Source organism: Oryza sativa, chromosome 11 (genome assembly GCF_034140825.1).
Source record: "Oryza sativa Japonica Group chromosome 11, ASM3414082v1".
Lineage (NCBI taxonomy): Eukaryota > Viridiplantae > Streptophyta > Magnoliopsida > Poales > Poaceae > Oryza > Oryza sativa.
In genome coordinates, this window is record NC_089045.1 from 19369019 (window position 1) to 19386305 (window position 17287).

At 42.7% G+C, this 17287-nt stretch overlaps 1 protein-coding gene across 1 annotated transcript; it reads right to left on the reverse strand.

Annotated features, from left to right (window-relative positions):
• Nucleotides 1-2170: 2170 nt before the first annotated feature.
• On the reverse strand, nt 2171-12619 carry LOC136354186 (putative disease resistance RPP13-like protein 1). Its single transcript, XM_066305869.1, has 2 exons — nt 12269-12619; nt 2171-5647 (listed from the first exon to the last, which is right to left on the reverse strand). The coding sequence occupies exons 1-2, from the start codon at nt 12617-12619 to the stop codon at nt 2930-2932; spliced, it is 3069 nt and encodes a 1022-aa protein (XP_066161966.1). The 3' UTR covers nt 2171-2929.
• Between the last annotated feature and the right edge of the window lie 4668 nt (nt 12620-17287).

Sequence of the window (17287 nt, forward strand, 5' to 3'; positions counted from 1 at the left end):
CTTGAATTAAGTAAATATGCAATATTGATGCTAGCATATGGTTTGATTTATAAATGCTTTATATATATATGCTTTATTGAGTTGTTATTCCTCAAATAGCTTTGTAATTGCTCATTGTGCAAAGAGAATAAAAATATCTCTGAGAGAAAAAAATGAATACCGAATCCTTGGAAACAGTCTTGACGACAAAGACGTATTCGATGTGAGCAAAAATAATGGGTGCCGAATCCTTGGAAACAGTCTTGACGACAAGGACGTACTCGGAATAATTGAGAGAGAAAATATGAGCAAAAAGTCTCAAGGAAAATAAAACAAAAAATTCTCTTGGTTGTTTTGTGCTAGAGCTAATTTGAGAAAGAGTGATAAATGCAATAGGTATATATGTTTAGTGTTTGTTTTTCAACCTATGTGCTTGTTAAGATGTTGCATTATAAATCGTATGAAATCATGAATTTTGATTGTTGATTTGAACTTAATTGTAAAATCTCTGGTTCATGATTATACTTTACTGCATGCTTGCTATATTATAGATGGGTTCATATTCTTTTTATTGCAACACATGACTTGATTTGCTATATGTATGCTAAACTCTTGAACATTATTGAATATAATTCCTATGATTGATGAAATCATTGTCAAAAGGGGGAGAAACAATGAGTTTTTGAGAAGAGAACATGTTTTTTGGTTCAAGGGGGAATTTCTTTCTTTTCAAAAATGAGAGAAGTTTTCTTTTGGATTTTTGAGCACGATGTGTACATTTGTACAAAGTGTGCTTTTTACCACTTTTGTTTTTATTTTTCTAAACACCAAAACATTTTTTATGGGTTTGCCAATGTGTTCATCAAGGGGAAGATTGTAAAATCAAAGGTGTTTTTGATTATTATTCTGTGATGAACAATTGGCATTGGAGATTATTGGTTTTTATATTTGGAATTTATTTGCGAAGTGGTTTTGGAGATGATTGGATTTTAACAGGTGATCTATTGGTACTGCTGATTTGGGTCCGGTCAGACCGGGCAGTAGTTGCCGGTCAGACCGGCGTGTATCGCGCGGTCAGACCGGCCGACACTGTGTCGGTTTCATTTTCGAGTTGTTTATTTGGATATTCATGTTTGTTTCATATTTATGGCTTCTAGATGGATTCTATACGTATGTAATACTGTTGGTTGCTACTAATGAGTCAAATTGGAGATAGCTTGGTCTCGGAATATGGTTTCTTTGTTTGATTCATGTGTAGGTGACTTGATGCCTCGGGGGAGTATTTACAGTGATCGATCGGGAGTCGGCTTGGGGATAAGACGATGTCCGGGACGGTCAGACATCATGCGGGATACTTAGGCTAGAGTTCAATGCACGTGGTTGGTGAAGATTCCATATGGCATACGATGGAGGTATTATCTGCGTATGGGATGCGGAGTCGAATTTGGTATGATTGGTTATGTAAAGTTTGTTTCTTGTACGTGAATGTTTCCTAGGGGGATTAGGACTTCTAGTATGTGTTTGGTTCTTGGCTTTAGGCTACCTACCTCATGTATAAATAGAGAAGGAGGGTGAGGCTTCCCGGTATCGCTTTTGAGAGCAATAGAGTTGATAGTTTAGTTAGGGTTTCGCGTTTAGTCTAGATTTTTGTAAGGAGTGCTATTGGTGCACTTTGTAAACACAGAGAGAAACAATAAAGTTATCATCTACTTTTAGAGTTATTCGATTTGTGTTTCATCGGGTTTGGCGGTCTAACCGGTAACTCACCGGCAGTCAGACCGATGGCAAGGCGACGGTCAGACCGACGAGGTAGCAGCGGTCAGACCGGCGGTGACAACAGGCGACGGCGATAAGTTTTGGTGGTTAGACCGGAAGATCAACACCGGTTAGACCGGTTAATCTATTCCGGTCAGATTGCAGATCATTGATTTTGAGGGTAACTTTTAATTCCACAATAAGTTTGGGTTTTTGGGTATACCAACCATTCACCTCCCCCCCCCCCCCCCCCCGCGTCTGGTTGGCTTAGTTCTTGTGTTTCGATCCTACAGTAATTAAGGGGCTATTTGGATAGTATATTTTGGTAGTGCCCCCTGCCAGTTCTCTGGTAGGATAAGACTGTATTTGGTCATATTTGATTTGCTACTGACATGGAACCACAAGAAATTATAGTTATGAATATTCTAGATTGATGCCAAATATAACATGGACTATTATCAACTAGCTGGTTTCAATCCAAACCAACCATAATTATTATTCAAACTAACAGAAAATTGGTAGGCCATTCGTAGCAATTCGAAAAGGCCCTAAGTGTGTTTGCAATGTTACAAGCAAAAACAGTTAACCACGGCCTACTAAAATTTAAAAAGTAGGCAAAATTTTCAGTAGCACTATAATAAGGGATAGTTACCTGCTTAGTCCATGTGTCCCAAAGGTCATTCTGATGAACCAAATAAGTGCCTAGACCAATCAGCCTTGTGGATATGTAACAAGACAACTATCTACCATAAAGCTCAAACTTTTGCAGATTGCATGGGAGCGAACGATGTAAATTGAGCTTGGGACACTCCTTTACATTTAGTTCTCTGAGCGAGGTGAGACTGACAAGTCCATCACAGTATTGCAGATCATAACAGAATAATAATCTGAGGGTAGCAAGTGATGTCAAATACTGGGGCCTAAGCGGGATGCTCACCAATGGAGAAGAATAAATCTCCAAGTGTTCGAGTGGCGAGTTGAAGCTCAGCCAACTATCAACCACCTCAGTTTTAAATGGACCAGACAGTTTCAGTACACTGAGTTCTGGGAAAAGACCAACTGCACGTAGGCTTGGGCAGTGTGATATCTCGAGTTTCCAAAGTGATTCCATCGTAGGAAGTTCAAGTAGACTTGCACATTTGTTGATACTTAGCTCGCAAAGGGTTGGAGACATAGGAATAATAGCTCCCAGGCCTTAGCAATTTGATATGTTCAGTTCCATAAGTGATAGGAGAGTGGGAAGTTCAAGTAGACTCGCACAGTTCTTGATACTTAGATACTGAAGGGATGGGAACATAGGGATTGTAGCTCCCAGGCCTGAACAATCTGATATGTTCAGTTCCATAAGTGATGGGAGAGTGGGAAGTTCAAGTAGACTCGCACAATCCTTGATACTTAGATACTGAAGGGCTGGGAACATAGGGATTGTAGCTCCCAGGCCTGAGCAATTTGATATGTTCAGTTCCATAAGTGATGGGAGAGTGGGAAGTTCAAGTAGACTCGCACAGTCCTTGATACTTAGATACTGAAGGGCTGGGAACATAGGGATTGTAGCTCCTAGGCTTGAGCAGTTTGATATCTTCAGCTTAATAAGGGATGGGAGAGAAGGAAGTTCAATAAGACTTGCACAATCATTTATATATAGGTCACAAAGGGCATAGGATACTGGAACTGTTACCAGATTACCACAATTCGATAACCTACATGTAACCAAGGACGAGAAGGGCACCAATGGAAGAAATCTTAGTTTATTGTCCTGGCATAACAAGAGAGTCTCTAAGCAAGCGAAATCACCGTCCTTCACTCCAGACCATTCTGACAATTCATACATCCAGGAAAAACTCAAGTTGACCAATGAGCGGAAAACTTTAACACTTTGATTTAGGCAGCAAAACTCTCGTCCAATGAATCGAAGATTATACATTCTGGAAATCTCCAAAGACTCAAGGGAAGGCAACTCACCAAGTGCTGGAAGGCATTCCCATTCACACTTGGATAACACTACTTTTGTCAACTTGGAAAAGGAAGTGTTACCAACCCAACACGGGAAGGTCAGGCCTCTGTAACCATATATACTCAGATCTCTGAGGGTGTGACATGGTTGCAAACTCTCCAATAGTTCCTTATGAGATACTGCACCAGGCTTATGCTGCTGCAGTTGTTGATGGTGTGAGCTCGTAAAATCCAAGTTGAGTGATTGGAGGTGAATTTTACTCGGGATATCAGCTTCCATTGCATCTTCAACACTACATACATAATCCAGCCCTTTTAGACTCAGGCTCCTTACTTTTCTTATATTCCTCAGCTCACTTAAGTTACTGTCATATCCACTTAGTATTTCAAGTGGAGGCAAAGTTTCTAGCTTAATTAGTCGGCCGATTCCACTTACAATTGGTGTATACAGATCAAAAGCTGGCTTCATCAGTTCTAGGGTATGTAAATTAAAAAGCTGGAATACCGATTTAGGTAGTTGCATGATCTGGCAATCTATGCTGCATCTCAACCTCAAAAAGCGTAAGAGTTTTAGGTTGCCAGCTGAGTCTGGTAATAGATTGGTAGGCGCAGCTCCATTCAAGCTAAAGACGCGCAGCCGTTTGAACTTTAGGAATATGTCATCTGGGATTACAATTTCGTCAAGTCCATGACCAATCACAATGATAGCTTTGAGTGAATCTGAAGAATCTGAAATATTGATAGTACTAATTTCCCAGGGTGATGTTGGTACTACTGACAAATACCGAGCATTTGGTGAGATTTCAACTTGTGAATTACCTTCAGTTCTAACAAACTCATCTCCAGCAAGAAAGCATGCAAGATCATGGATGAGGTCATGCATCTTGTATGCACTATGAGTACTAATTTCAATCATAGACCTCTGAGCTAATTCATGGAGATATGAAACTGCAAGTTTTGCCTTATTTGCTCCATCACCATGTTGAAGTAACTCCAGTGGCTCCCACAGAAGAACCACATTTTCTTCATGAAGTATGTAATCTTTTGGAAACAAGGAGAGGGCAATAAAACATCGTTTCAAGTACATGGGCATCTGCTTATAGCTCAGCTCCAGTGCTGGCAGTACCTCATTCTGTGATTGCTCTAAGTCCCATAGATCACTCTCTAAGATATCCTTCCACTTAGTTTCATCTGGTTCGTAGCGCAGCATGCTTCCAATAGTCTTGATTGCCAACGGCAACCCTTTACACCTTGAAACAATATCCTTGCCAATTTCTTGTAGACTTGGATTATTTGCATGTTCTTCATCCAAAAGGGCAGTTTGTTTGAACAATGACCAGCTATCATTAGAATCTAAGCAGCTTAATTCACAGGAATCCATTGTTTGAACCAATCTAGCAACATTCTGACTTCGAGTAGTTACTATAATTTTGCAAAGCTTTGTTGTCAACATTGGCAAACGGAACATTTCCCAGTAGTCTCTTCGTTCATTCCATACGTCATCCAATACTAGCAAAAACCTCTTATCCTGAATTTCTTTTACATCGAAGTTCTCTGATACACAGACCCAAACACGGACATCAAAAGATTTGCATACTTCTGTGTTGTTGTACACAAGCTGCGCTAGAGTTGTCTTGCCTACTCCTGGCATACCAACTATGCCCAGGACTGAAACATGGCTTTCAGGTGTACTGCTTTTGTTTTGGGACAGCATCTTTTCAATTACAGTGTCCTTGATACTTCCTCTGCCAATAATGCTCTGCTCAAATACCATAGAGCTAGTCTGCCGCACTTGGTGCATATCAGGAATAGATCGCCGCACTCCATCATTCTCAGACAAACTGAATTTACTAGCGTAATCTTTGATTTCATTAAACATGTCCATGATTTTCCTTGCTCGAGTAGCTAACTCAGATGGTACTGGGACTATGTCCGAAATGTTCTGGATTGTGCCATCAACCTTCATGTTGGAAAACATAAAAACCTTAATCAGGAAAACTGAATCTCCTTACTTCTGGAGAAATTTCTGTTAAATCTTAAATGAATGTACATAACAGAAATAACATTGTTGAGATTATAGACATATAATGATTTAATCTATTCCATAAATAAATCATGACATTACAGATGAAAACTAGCATGAACGCATCATTAGATCTACACATGTAAACTACACAGTATAACATGAACAGATCAAATATGCGCAACATATTGAACACGTACCGAGGTGACGAAAAGACCGGCTTCTTGGTCGAAACTTTTTGCAGGTGTCTACGAAGGCACGAAACACGCGAGCGAAGAGGAAGGCGAGCCGTCGCGAACGAACAGGGAGCAGTCGCGCGAAGCGCTTCCCAAAAACCTTATTGCCGCCTTCTCCCGGTGCAGGACGTCAAAGGCTGAGGTTCCGGAGACCTGCTCTCCCGATCGCTGGTGCACGCCGGCGAGCGGGATGGAGTAGTCTACGAGCGACGGCGCAGTACAGAGTAGGAGGCAAACCCTAGATTGATTTTGCGTATATACTGCGTGAAGACGGCGGGTCGGTTTATATAGAGAAGGGTCGCTTGATCAGGGCGCCCGCACGATCTCTACTGCGCGTAACCGAACCGGATAAGTCGCGCGTAACTTATTCGGACTCCACGCCGTTTGCACGCACCGGATTTTTCGGAACGTTTCCAAAACAAAAACGAATCCGAATTTGCAGCAAAACAAAACTGCAAAAGGAGGCTGCATCTGCGCAAGGGTGACGAGCCAATTTTTCGGACCATTCGACGCGTACGTCGTGCACGCGCTGCCATGCCAGGCCAGGCCAGGCGAGGCGAGCGAGCGCGCGCGTGTGTTTCCCCTCTTCTCTCCACCACACATGCTTCAAGTGGCTAGGAGGACATCCTCCCTTTTAAGGAGGTCCCCCTCTCCTAGAATAAGCAAGGTGGTACTAAACTCCACATGCATGCCATCCCATGAGGTGGGCTTTTGTGATTTTCCAAAGAATTAATCTTCGAGTGGGCTAAGGCCCATTCATTAATTCCAACAATCCCCCACCAAATCTCAAAATCCCACTGAGATTTGCCTTTTCCAATGTACTGTTTATATACCAGCGTTCGATGGAGACCCATTAAGGTTGAACATCCACCTAGAACTCCAAGCTACACTTACTCACAACTTGAACAATGGACTACGCCTTGAATTGCAAGTCTTGTGCAAGCAAGTTTCACTCAAAGTCTTATCTGGTACTAGACCGTCTGTAGACTACCCCTCGGGTGGAGCGTATAAGTCATACTCCTAGGTCTTTAGTAAGCTTCCTAGAAGATTCACCCAAAATCTTCATAGACTGCGACCAACAGTCAAGCTCACAAAGGTTAGTTCTTTCAAGAATGCTCTGCAGGACAACATCTTCGCTAATTAAAGCCAACAGAACTCATTAAGGCATAGCCAACCTGCCTTGCAGCTCACGAGAGTACATGCATCTTCACTTGGAGAGGGTATATATATTGATACTCTCCTCTAGTTTACTAATGGTTTGTTCTTCCCAGGATCTAATTCACGGGATCTCCGATCACATAGACTGGGTTACCACCATAGTATAACTCACATGGGTCTCAAACCCATCTCCTTCGATGCATTGTTTATCACATTTCGTGATAGTCCCTTCGTGAAGGGATCTGCCAGGTTTCTCGCTGTTTGGATGTAATCCAACGTTATAACTCTGGAGTTTCTTAATTTCCTGACAGACTTCAATCGTCTTTTCACATGTCTAGACGATTTCATATTATCCTTAGAACTATTCACTTTGACAATTACCGTTTGATTGTCACAGTTCATAAGGATAGCCGGCACCGGTTTTTCAACAACAGGCAGATCCATTAATAGATCACGCAGCCATTCTGCCTCAACAGTAGCAGTATCCAGTGCCGTTAGCTCTGCTTCCATGGTTGACCTCGTCAAAATGGTCTGTTTGCAAGACCTCCATGAAACAGCACCACCACCCAGTGTGAAAACATATCCACTAGTGGCTTTGATCTCATCCACATCAGAGATCCAGTTAGAATCACTATAACCCTCCAGTACCGCAGGATACCCAGTATAGTGAAGCCCTAATTCCACAGTACCTTTCAGATAGCGCATTACTCGCTCAAGCGCACGCCAGTGATCATCTCCCGGATTAGAGGTAAATCGGCTCAACTTGCTCACAGCAAAGGAGATATCAGGCCTAGTTGCACTAGCCAGGTACATCAACGAGCCAATGATTTGGGAGTATTCTAGTTGATTCCTAGCAATTCTCTTGTTCTTGCGAAGCAACAAGCTAGGATCATAAGATGTTGGAGAAGGCTTACTATCAATGTAGCCAAAGCGATTCAAGATCTTCTCCACATAATGGGACTGCAAGAGTGTAATCCCATTCTCACCTCTAATTAGCTTAATGTTTAAGATAACATCAGCTACTCCCAAATCTTTCATATCAAAATTTTGAGACAAGAATGATTTAACCTCATTTATCACCTCAAGGTTTGTCCCAAATATCAGTATGTCGTCAACATACAAGCACAAAATAACTCCCTCACCCCCACCATGGCGATAGTACATACATTTATCTGCCTCATTGACTGCAAAGCCTGCAGATGTCAATGTTTTGTCAAATTTCTCATGCCATTGCTTAGGAGCTTGTTTCAGACCATACAAAGACTTCAACAATTTACACACTTTGCCTTCTTGACCTTCAACTACAAACCCATCAGGTTGATCCATATAGATCTCCTCATCCAGCTCTCCATTAAGAAAAGCTGTCTTAACGTCCATTTGATGAACGAGAAGACCATGTGAGGCTGCAAGGGAAAGTAGCACACGAATTGTGGTCAATCTAGCAACAGGTGAGTAAGTGTCAAAGAAATCTTCGCCTTCTTTCTGAGTATAGCCCTTAGCAACAAGCCGAGCCTTATACTTTTCAATAGTACCGTCAGGCCTAAGCTTCTTCTTGAACACCCACTTGCACCCCACAGGTTTACACCCATAGGGTCGCTCTGTCACCTCCCAAGTCCCGTTAGCGATAATGGAATCCATTTCACTACGGACAGCCTCCTTCCAGTAGTCTGCATCAGGAGATGCATATGCTTCTGAAATTGACTTAGGAGTGTCATCCACGAGGTACACAGTGAAATCATCACCAAAAGACTTAACCGTCCTTTGTCTCTTACTCCTTCGAGGAGCTTCACTGACATCCTCCTCAGAGACAAGTTCATGTGTATGTTCAGTTTGTTCTGGTGGTGTGATTGAACTGGGAATTATTTCAGAGGGTTGGTTCGAACCACTATGTGTATCCTTCATTGGGAAAAAGCTCTCAAAGAAGGTAGCATCACGAGACTCCATAATTGTACCAACATGCATGTCCGGTACCTCGGATTTAACTATTAAAAATCTATAGGCAATGCTATGATGAGCATATCCCAGAAAAACACAGTCCACAGTCTTAGGTCCAAGTTTGCGCTTCTTCGTTATTGGTACATTGACTTTCGCCAAGCACCCCCATGTGCGCAAATAAGAAAGTGATGGTTTTCTACCAATCCATATCTCATATGGTGTTTTGTCTTTATTTCTGTTAGGAACTCTGTTTAACACATGATTTGAGGTCAACAATGCCTCCCCCCACCATGCCTTAGGCAGTCCCGCGGTGTCCAACATGGCATTCACCAAGTCAGTCAGTGTGCGGTTCTTCCTTTCAGCAATCCCATTAGACTCGGGAGAATAGGGAGGCGTCCTCTCATGTATGATGCCATGTTCCTCACAGAATAAGTCAAACTCGTTCGAGAAAAACTCTCCACCACGATCAGACCTAAGCCTTTTTATCTTTCTGTCAAGTTGATTTTCAACTTCTGCCTTATAAATTTTAAAATAGTCTAGAGCCTCGTCTTTCGTTTTCAACAAGTACACATAGCAAAATCTAGTAGCATCATCAATCAATGTCATGAAATATCGTTTTCCACCCTTCGTCAACACCCCATTCATTTCACAAAGATCTGAATGTAGGAGTTCTAGTGGTGCCAAGTTTCTCTCCTCGGCAGCCTTGTGAGGCTTGCGAGGTTGCTTCAATTGCACACAACTATGGCACTTAGAACCTTTGACAATGGAAAACTTAGGAATTAAACACATGCTGGAAAGCCGAGACATCAAGCCAAAATTAATATGACATAAACGTGAATGCCAAACATTAGCCTCATCATCCACACTGCCACAAATATGGTTCACGGACTTATTGCAGAAATCAGAAAGGGAAAAGCGGAACAGGCCTCCGCACTCATAACCTTTACCAATAAAATATCCATGTTTAGACACGACTACTTTATTAGACTCAAAAACCAACTTAAATCCGTCTCTAGTCAAACGGGAGCCACTAACAAGATTCCTGTCGATAGAAGGGACATGCTGCACGTTCTTCAGCTGCACGATCTTTCCCGAAGTAAACTTCAGATCTACCGTGCCAACACCATGAACAGAAGCATGTGACCCATTCCCCATTAGGACGGTGGAACCCCGTGCGACCTGATAAGAAGAAAACAATGAGATGTCAGCACAAACATGTACATTGGCCCCAGTATCAACCCACAAATTAGTAGATTGATTAACTGAAAAAACAGTAGGTAAATTACCATACCCGCTTCCATCTCCAGTGTTGCCAATGGTCACATTAGCAGACTTAGAAGTCTGCCCTGCAGGTGCCTTCATCCCCTTGCGCTGTGGACACTTCCTAGCCAGATGACGAACTTGGCCACACACAAAGCAAGTCCTCTCATCCTGATTAGGATTGTTGTTGTTCTTCTTCTGCTTCTTGAAGTTGGTGGTCTGCTGAGCTTTGTATTTCCCCTTGCTCTTGTTCTGGGCCTTGTGCACAACATTGGCACTGGACTGCCCACCATCGCCCTTAGACGCGGCATCTTTTTCCCGAGCTTTCTCCTCAACATCAAGAGACGCAATCAACCCCTCAACGGAGTATTCCTGTCTCTTGTATTTGAATGCAGTACCGAAACTCCTCCAAGATGGAGGTAGTTTTGCAATAATGCACCCGGCCACAAATTTGTCGGGTAAGACACACTTAAGGAGTTCGAGTTCCTTAGCCATGGTTTGTATCTCATGAGCCTGTTCGACTACAGAACGGTTGTCAGCCATTTTGTAGTCATGAAACTGCTCCATGATATACAGATCATTGCTAGCATCAGTAGCACCGAATTTAGTATTCAGTGCATCCCACAACTCCTTAGCGTCGGTCATATGCATATACACCTCGACCAGACGATCGCCAAGAACGCTAAGAATGCATCCCACAAAGAGAGTAGTGGCTTCCTCGAATTGCTTCTGCTGTTCAGCAGTAAGAACTCCTACAGGTTTGCCAGTACTCACCCAGAAGCATTTCATAGCTGTCAGCCACAGAGTGACCCTGATCTGCCATCTCTTAAAATGCACACCGGTGAATTTATCCGGCCTCAGTGCATCAGCAAAACCAGCCATAGTAAAATCACAGTGCCTATAATAAGGTTTTTGGATTGTTGAGATTATAGACATATAATGATTTAATCTATTCCATAAATAAATCATGACATTACAGATGAAAACTAGCATGAACGCATCATTAGATCTACACATGTAAACTACACAGTATAACATGAACAGATCAAATATGCGCAACATATTGAACACGTACCGAGGTGACGAAAAGACCGGCTGCTTGGTCGAAACATTTCGCAGGTGTCTACGAAGGCACGAAACACGCGAGCGAAGAGGAAGGCGAGCCGTCACGAACGAACAGGGAGCAGTCGCGCGAAGCGCTTCCCAAAAACCTTATTGCCGCCTTCTCCCGGTGCAGGACGTCAAAGGCTGAGGTTCCGGAGACCTGCTCTCCCGATCGCTGGTGCACGCCGGCGAGCGGGATGGAGTAGTCTACGAGCGACGGCGCAGTACAAAGTAGGAGGCAAACCCTAGATTGATTTTGCGTATATACTGCGTGAAGACGGCGGGTCGGTTTATATAGAGAAGGGTCGCTTGATCAGGGCGCCCGCACGATCTCTACTGCGCGTAACCGAACCGGATAAGTCGCGCGTAACTTATCCGGACTCCACGCCGTTTGCACGCACCGGATTTTTCGGAACGTTTCCAAAACAAAAACGAATCCGAATTTGCAGCAAAACAAAACTGCAAAAGGAGGCTGCATCTGCGCAAGGGTGAGGAGCCAATTTTTCGGACTATTCGACGTCGTACGTCGTGCACGCGCGCCGCACGCCCTGCCAGGCGAGGCGAGCGAGCGCGCGCGTGTTTCCCCTCTTCTCTCCACCACACATGCTTCAAGTGGCTAGGAGGACATCCTCCCTTTTAAGGAGGTCCCCCTCTCCTAGAATAAGCAAGGTGGTACTAAACTCCACATGCATGCCATCCCATGAGGTGGGCTTTTGTGATTTTCCAAAGAATTAATCTTCGAGTGGGCTAAGGCCCATTCATTAATTCCAACAAACATATCATGCATAAACATGGTCCAAACATCATATATAAATATCTGATAGAATTTTTGTTGGCATAGATTATGCAGTGATGAAAATTTTACCTCTTCGCGCCTGCGCTTGCCGCTGCGATTAGCCCTTGCAGATTGCTCAAATGCCTCCACTTTATGGCGTGTCATCTCGTACCCGTACTCATCCACCACGTCCTCCGCGTCGTAGGCCACCTTCTTCAGTTCCTTGAGCCGCAGCTTGGCTGTTTCCTCCCTGATGTTCCACTGTTCCTCTGCATCGTGCAGTGTCGCATGGATCCTGTGCATTGTTCTCTCAAGCCTCTTCAGAACCTCAAGGTCCTCGCTTTCAGCTGGCGCTGCGGAAGACGATGACGATGCAGGTGTTGATACCAGACATGCTGGCAGCAAGGAATAGAGCTTGTCGATCGCCCATTCGATAGCCATGGAGGCGAATACTCCAGCCATCTCAAAACCCACCCGATTTTCCTTCTAGGAAGGTCAACAAATCAAATCCTATCAATCATAGATGTAACGAGTTTTGGAATGTTAAGCTTTATGTTTATTGTCCTTGAGAACAAACGTATAATAGGTAATATACCTTTTAGTAATTAATAATTTGTGATATCTCCTAATACCAGTGCTAAAGAATTGTAGAGGTCACGGTCTATCTTGGCTCCGCAGCAATTGTCAAATTTCATAGTATTGGTACCAACAATAAGATGATTTTTCTAATTAAAATTCAAATTAGACCCTCTATATATGTTGGCCGGTTACCTTGACAACCTCAAATATCGTAAATTTTAGAGATCTGCTCCGGTCCAACAAAAAGTACCTCGAAGTACTGGTACCTCACGATACCAAATCGTTTTCGATCGTTGGATCTAACAATGTCCATCCTTCCCAACTAGATCCAACCATCGAAAACGATTTAGTACTGTGAGATACCGGTACCTCGAGGTATTTTTTTTGTTGGACCGGAGCAAATCTCTAAAGTTAAACATTTTAAGTGTACTTTACAGTTTTTCATTCCAATACCCAACTGCTGTGAAATGCTGGTACACTCCTATAATTTAAATCACACAAAAAAATAACATTTCAGATCAATGCAAGAGATGAGAATTGGCCTACAAATTAAATTAACGACCACTTTTATGGTGGTCTCTACTTGTTGTTTCCTACAACCAATAATATCCCGCGCTTTGCTTAATGAGTTTTACTCGATACCCCGCGTTTTGCTGCGGGATATATGGATGCATGAATGCATGTTATACATTATAGAAATGGTAATATGTATATGTTTAGGTAATATAAAAATGATGTGAAGATAATGATTTAACATTGTTTGCATATTGAGTTCTAAAAATAGAACAAAATTATAAACGATGTCATGTTTACATGATATTTAAGATACTCTAGATAATAATTACTTTTGAGTGATGATGTGATACACTTACATGTAATTTAGAATACTCTAGAAAATAATTGCTAGTGGGTGAAGATGTGACACACACTTACTTACATGCTGAGCTTTAGAAGTTAGTAGACATCAACTTTATAGTAAGATAGGATTAGCGGTAGAAAAAAAAGTGATACTACTTTGTCCTATATAAGAAAAAATGATACTCCCTCCATTCCTACCTAAATATAAGAGATTGTGGTTGAATGTGACATATATCATAATACAACGAATCTGGACATGAAGTTTGTCCAGATTCGTTATACTAGAATATGTCACATCCAACCAAAATCCCTTATATCTATATAGATATACGGAGGGAGTACTGCTTTGTAGCTGACGTGGTAGTATTACGAGAGAAGATCGATTGGACAATGAAAGATAAAGGTTCTAAATGCTAGAATAAACCACCATAAAAGTTATCTAAAATAGTACTACCAGAACAGCAAAAATATGTGGTTCTAACATGAGATAAAAATATGACGAGAGGCACCTACAAATCCATGACCAGTACCGACATCATATCGGCAAACAAATCAACCTAAGCATATTTTTTAAGCATTTCTTAAGCAGTACAAACCCCGACTTCTCACAGTAATCGTACTTGTAGGTCAAACAGAAAGGAACAAACTGGTGATGAAATACTGAAATATATGATTATATGCTTGAGCAAAAGTGCAGCACAGAACTGAAGTGGTGTCCAAAACCGAAAAAACAAACAAACAAATTCGTATCTTAATCTTACCGAGGATCGATGCGAGCCTCAGATTGTGGCTGGTGTCCGGAGGTTCTCTGCTCCAAGTGCTCGAAGAATCCAAAGGCCAGCCGAACCACAGTCCGCACGCTGGAGGAAGAAGGTGGATAATTAGGTGAGTTGGGGGCATGCGGGGGATTGGGTATCCCCTTTTCCCAAACCCTCTCCCTCATTTTTCACACGCACGCTTTTTAAACTGCTAAACGGTGAGTTTTCTGCAAAAGTTTCTATACAAAAGTTGCTTAAAAAAATCAAATTAATCTATTTTTAAAAAAAAATAGCTAATACTAAATTAATTACGTGCTAATGGATCGTTTCGTTTTCTGTGCTCACTGTCCGGATGGGGATAAGGATGTGCGAACACAGCCTAAAAGTAAAACAGACCGAGGAGAAAAACAGGGGGCCTTAAAACCTAGCTACTGTTGGGCTATTGGCGGTGTGGCGTATAACTCTGTATCTCTAGTGAGTTCCAACCCACCTCTCTCATTTTTCGCACGCACATTTTTCAAGTAGCTAAACAGTATTTTTACACAAATTTTCTATATAAAGTTGTTTTTAAAAAAATCATATTAATCCATTAAAATAGTAAATACTTAATTAATCATAAGAAAATATGTCGTTCCATTTTACGTGCCGAACAACTCCGTACACCAATCTGAAGCATAGAACATTGGAGACAAGTCGGAGTAATAAGAGAAGTATATAAGAGGATATGTGGATAAAAGGAGAGAGGAAATAGGTGATTGGATGAGAATTTAATTTGAAAGCACCATCCATTGGGTTCATAGTTTCTATACATAATGTATATATGACACGACAAGTATGAAAACTACTTGATACGTTTTTTAATATGTAACATCATTCACTTTTTGAGATACGTTTGACCATTCACTATTAGAAAATGCATTTTTCCCGACGTGGGGTCTGATTTTCACAGGCGGATATATCCCTTGAAGCCAAATGACCGCCTATAAAAATATAAATCGGGGTGAAGTGCGTTGTCCGTCTGCGAAAATAGATTTTCGCAGGCGGACCACTTAAGCGACGCCTGCGAAAATGATTTTCGCAGGCAGACCACCCAAACCGCGCCTGCGAAAATCATACCTACCCCAAAAAATTTTAAGTCTTATCTTCTCCTCCACCCCCTCCCCACCACTCATTTCCCTCACTTAACTCTCTCTCCCCCTCAACACTTTCCCCTCCCCTCCCCTCCCCTCCCCTCCCTCCCTCTACCGGCGGCGATGGCGGCGCGGCGCGGGGCGGCGGCGGTGGCGGCATCAGCGGCGACGACGACGCGGCTCCCGGTGCGGCGCGGCGGCTCCCCTCCCCTCTCCTCCCAGTACCGGCCGGAGGGAGGCCTGGGGAGGGCGGCGGGGCGCGGGATGGCGACAACGATGGCTCGGTGGCGGTGGCAGCGACGACGGCGCGCGCGGGGCGGCTGCGGCGGCTCCCCCCTCCCTCCCAAATATGGCTGGAGGAGGGAAGGGGGAGGCCGGCAGGGGCAGCGGCGGCAGCTCCCCTCTCCCCTCCCTCCCAGATCTGGCGGGAGGAGGGAGGGGGAGGCCGGCGGGGGCGGCGGCGGCGGCGGCGGCGACGACGGCGCGGGACGGCGGCGGCGACGACGGCGCGGGACGGCGGCGGCGACGATGCCGCCCGGCGCAGCTCCCTTCCCCTTCCCTCCTAGATCCGGCTGGGGAGGGCGGCGGCGGCGAGGCGTGTGGCGATTTTTTTTTGCTTTTTCAATGCATTTTCGCAGGCGGGCCATTGCCCCGACTGCGAAAATCATCGATTTTCACAGTCGTTGGGCTACAGGCGATCCTCTCCTCTGCCTGAAAAAATCACTTTTGGCCGCCTGCAAAAATACTTTTTCTAGTAGTGATTTGTCTGATTCAAAAAAAATATATAATTATTATTTATTTTATTTTGATTTGATTTATTATCAAATGTTTTTTTAAGCATGACTTAGTTTTTTTTATACTTCCATTGAAATTTTGAATAAGACGAATGGTGATATGTTTATAAAATTCAACGGTATCATATATTAAAAAATGGAGGTAGTATAGAAGAAATGGATATATGATTTTATTTACCACCGCACTTTAGAAAAGCATTTCTTTTAAGACTTTAAGAAAGCGTTCCTTGATAAAGAAACAAAGTTTACATATAATACAGCGACAACAAAATAATTAAGCCTGAAAGGAAGGCCACTATGAACGCTCGCACTAACGAGCACACGACTCAAGAGCTACAAATTGCCGTCATTTTTTAAGACCTGTCCTCTTGTAGAGCAAGTAGGCCTCTAAGTCGTCCTGGCCTTAGGATACCATGTAAGCTCACAAGACAAGCCGATAAGGCAACAGAGGAGAGAGGAGATGCAAGGCAATAATGAGTGAAGAAATATATAGACAAATGGATTAAGAACAAAACAAATAATATAACTCAGATTGTGGACTATTAGAGCAAGTGTGCTGGTGGTGTGTACTGTGTATATTATCTTATATCTACTGAGTAATAATGTGTAAATGATGTGAACAAAATTAGAGTGACTATCATATCACCTCTACTATAATCATCGTCGTAGTATTTAGATCTGATTGGAAAAACATGGACACAACACCATATATAGTACGTATTCCCTCTGTTCATAAATATAAAAGGTTTTCGCCCTCTCCATTTGGTCATAACTGTAGATATTTTAGAGCACTAATGTTCCATCAATCACCTCTTACTCAAATCTTTCCCTATTACCTCAAGTTGCCAACCATTCCTCCTGTATATCTCTATTCTCCAAGGACCCTCCTATTTCATAAGGATCATATCTTTTATATCCATTGTTAATCTCCCTCAAGAGATCATAAATATAACTCGAATAGTTATTATTTTTATATTTTTATATTTTTAT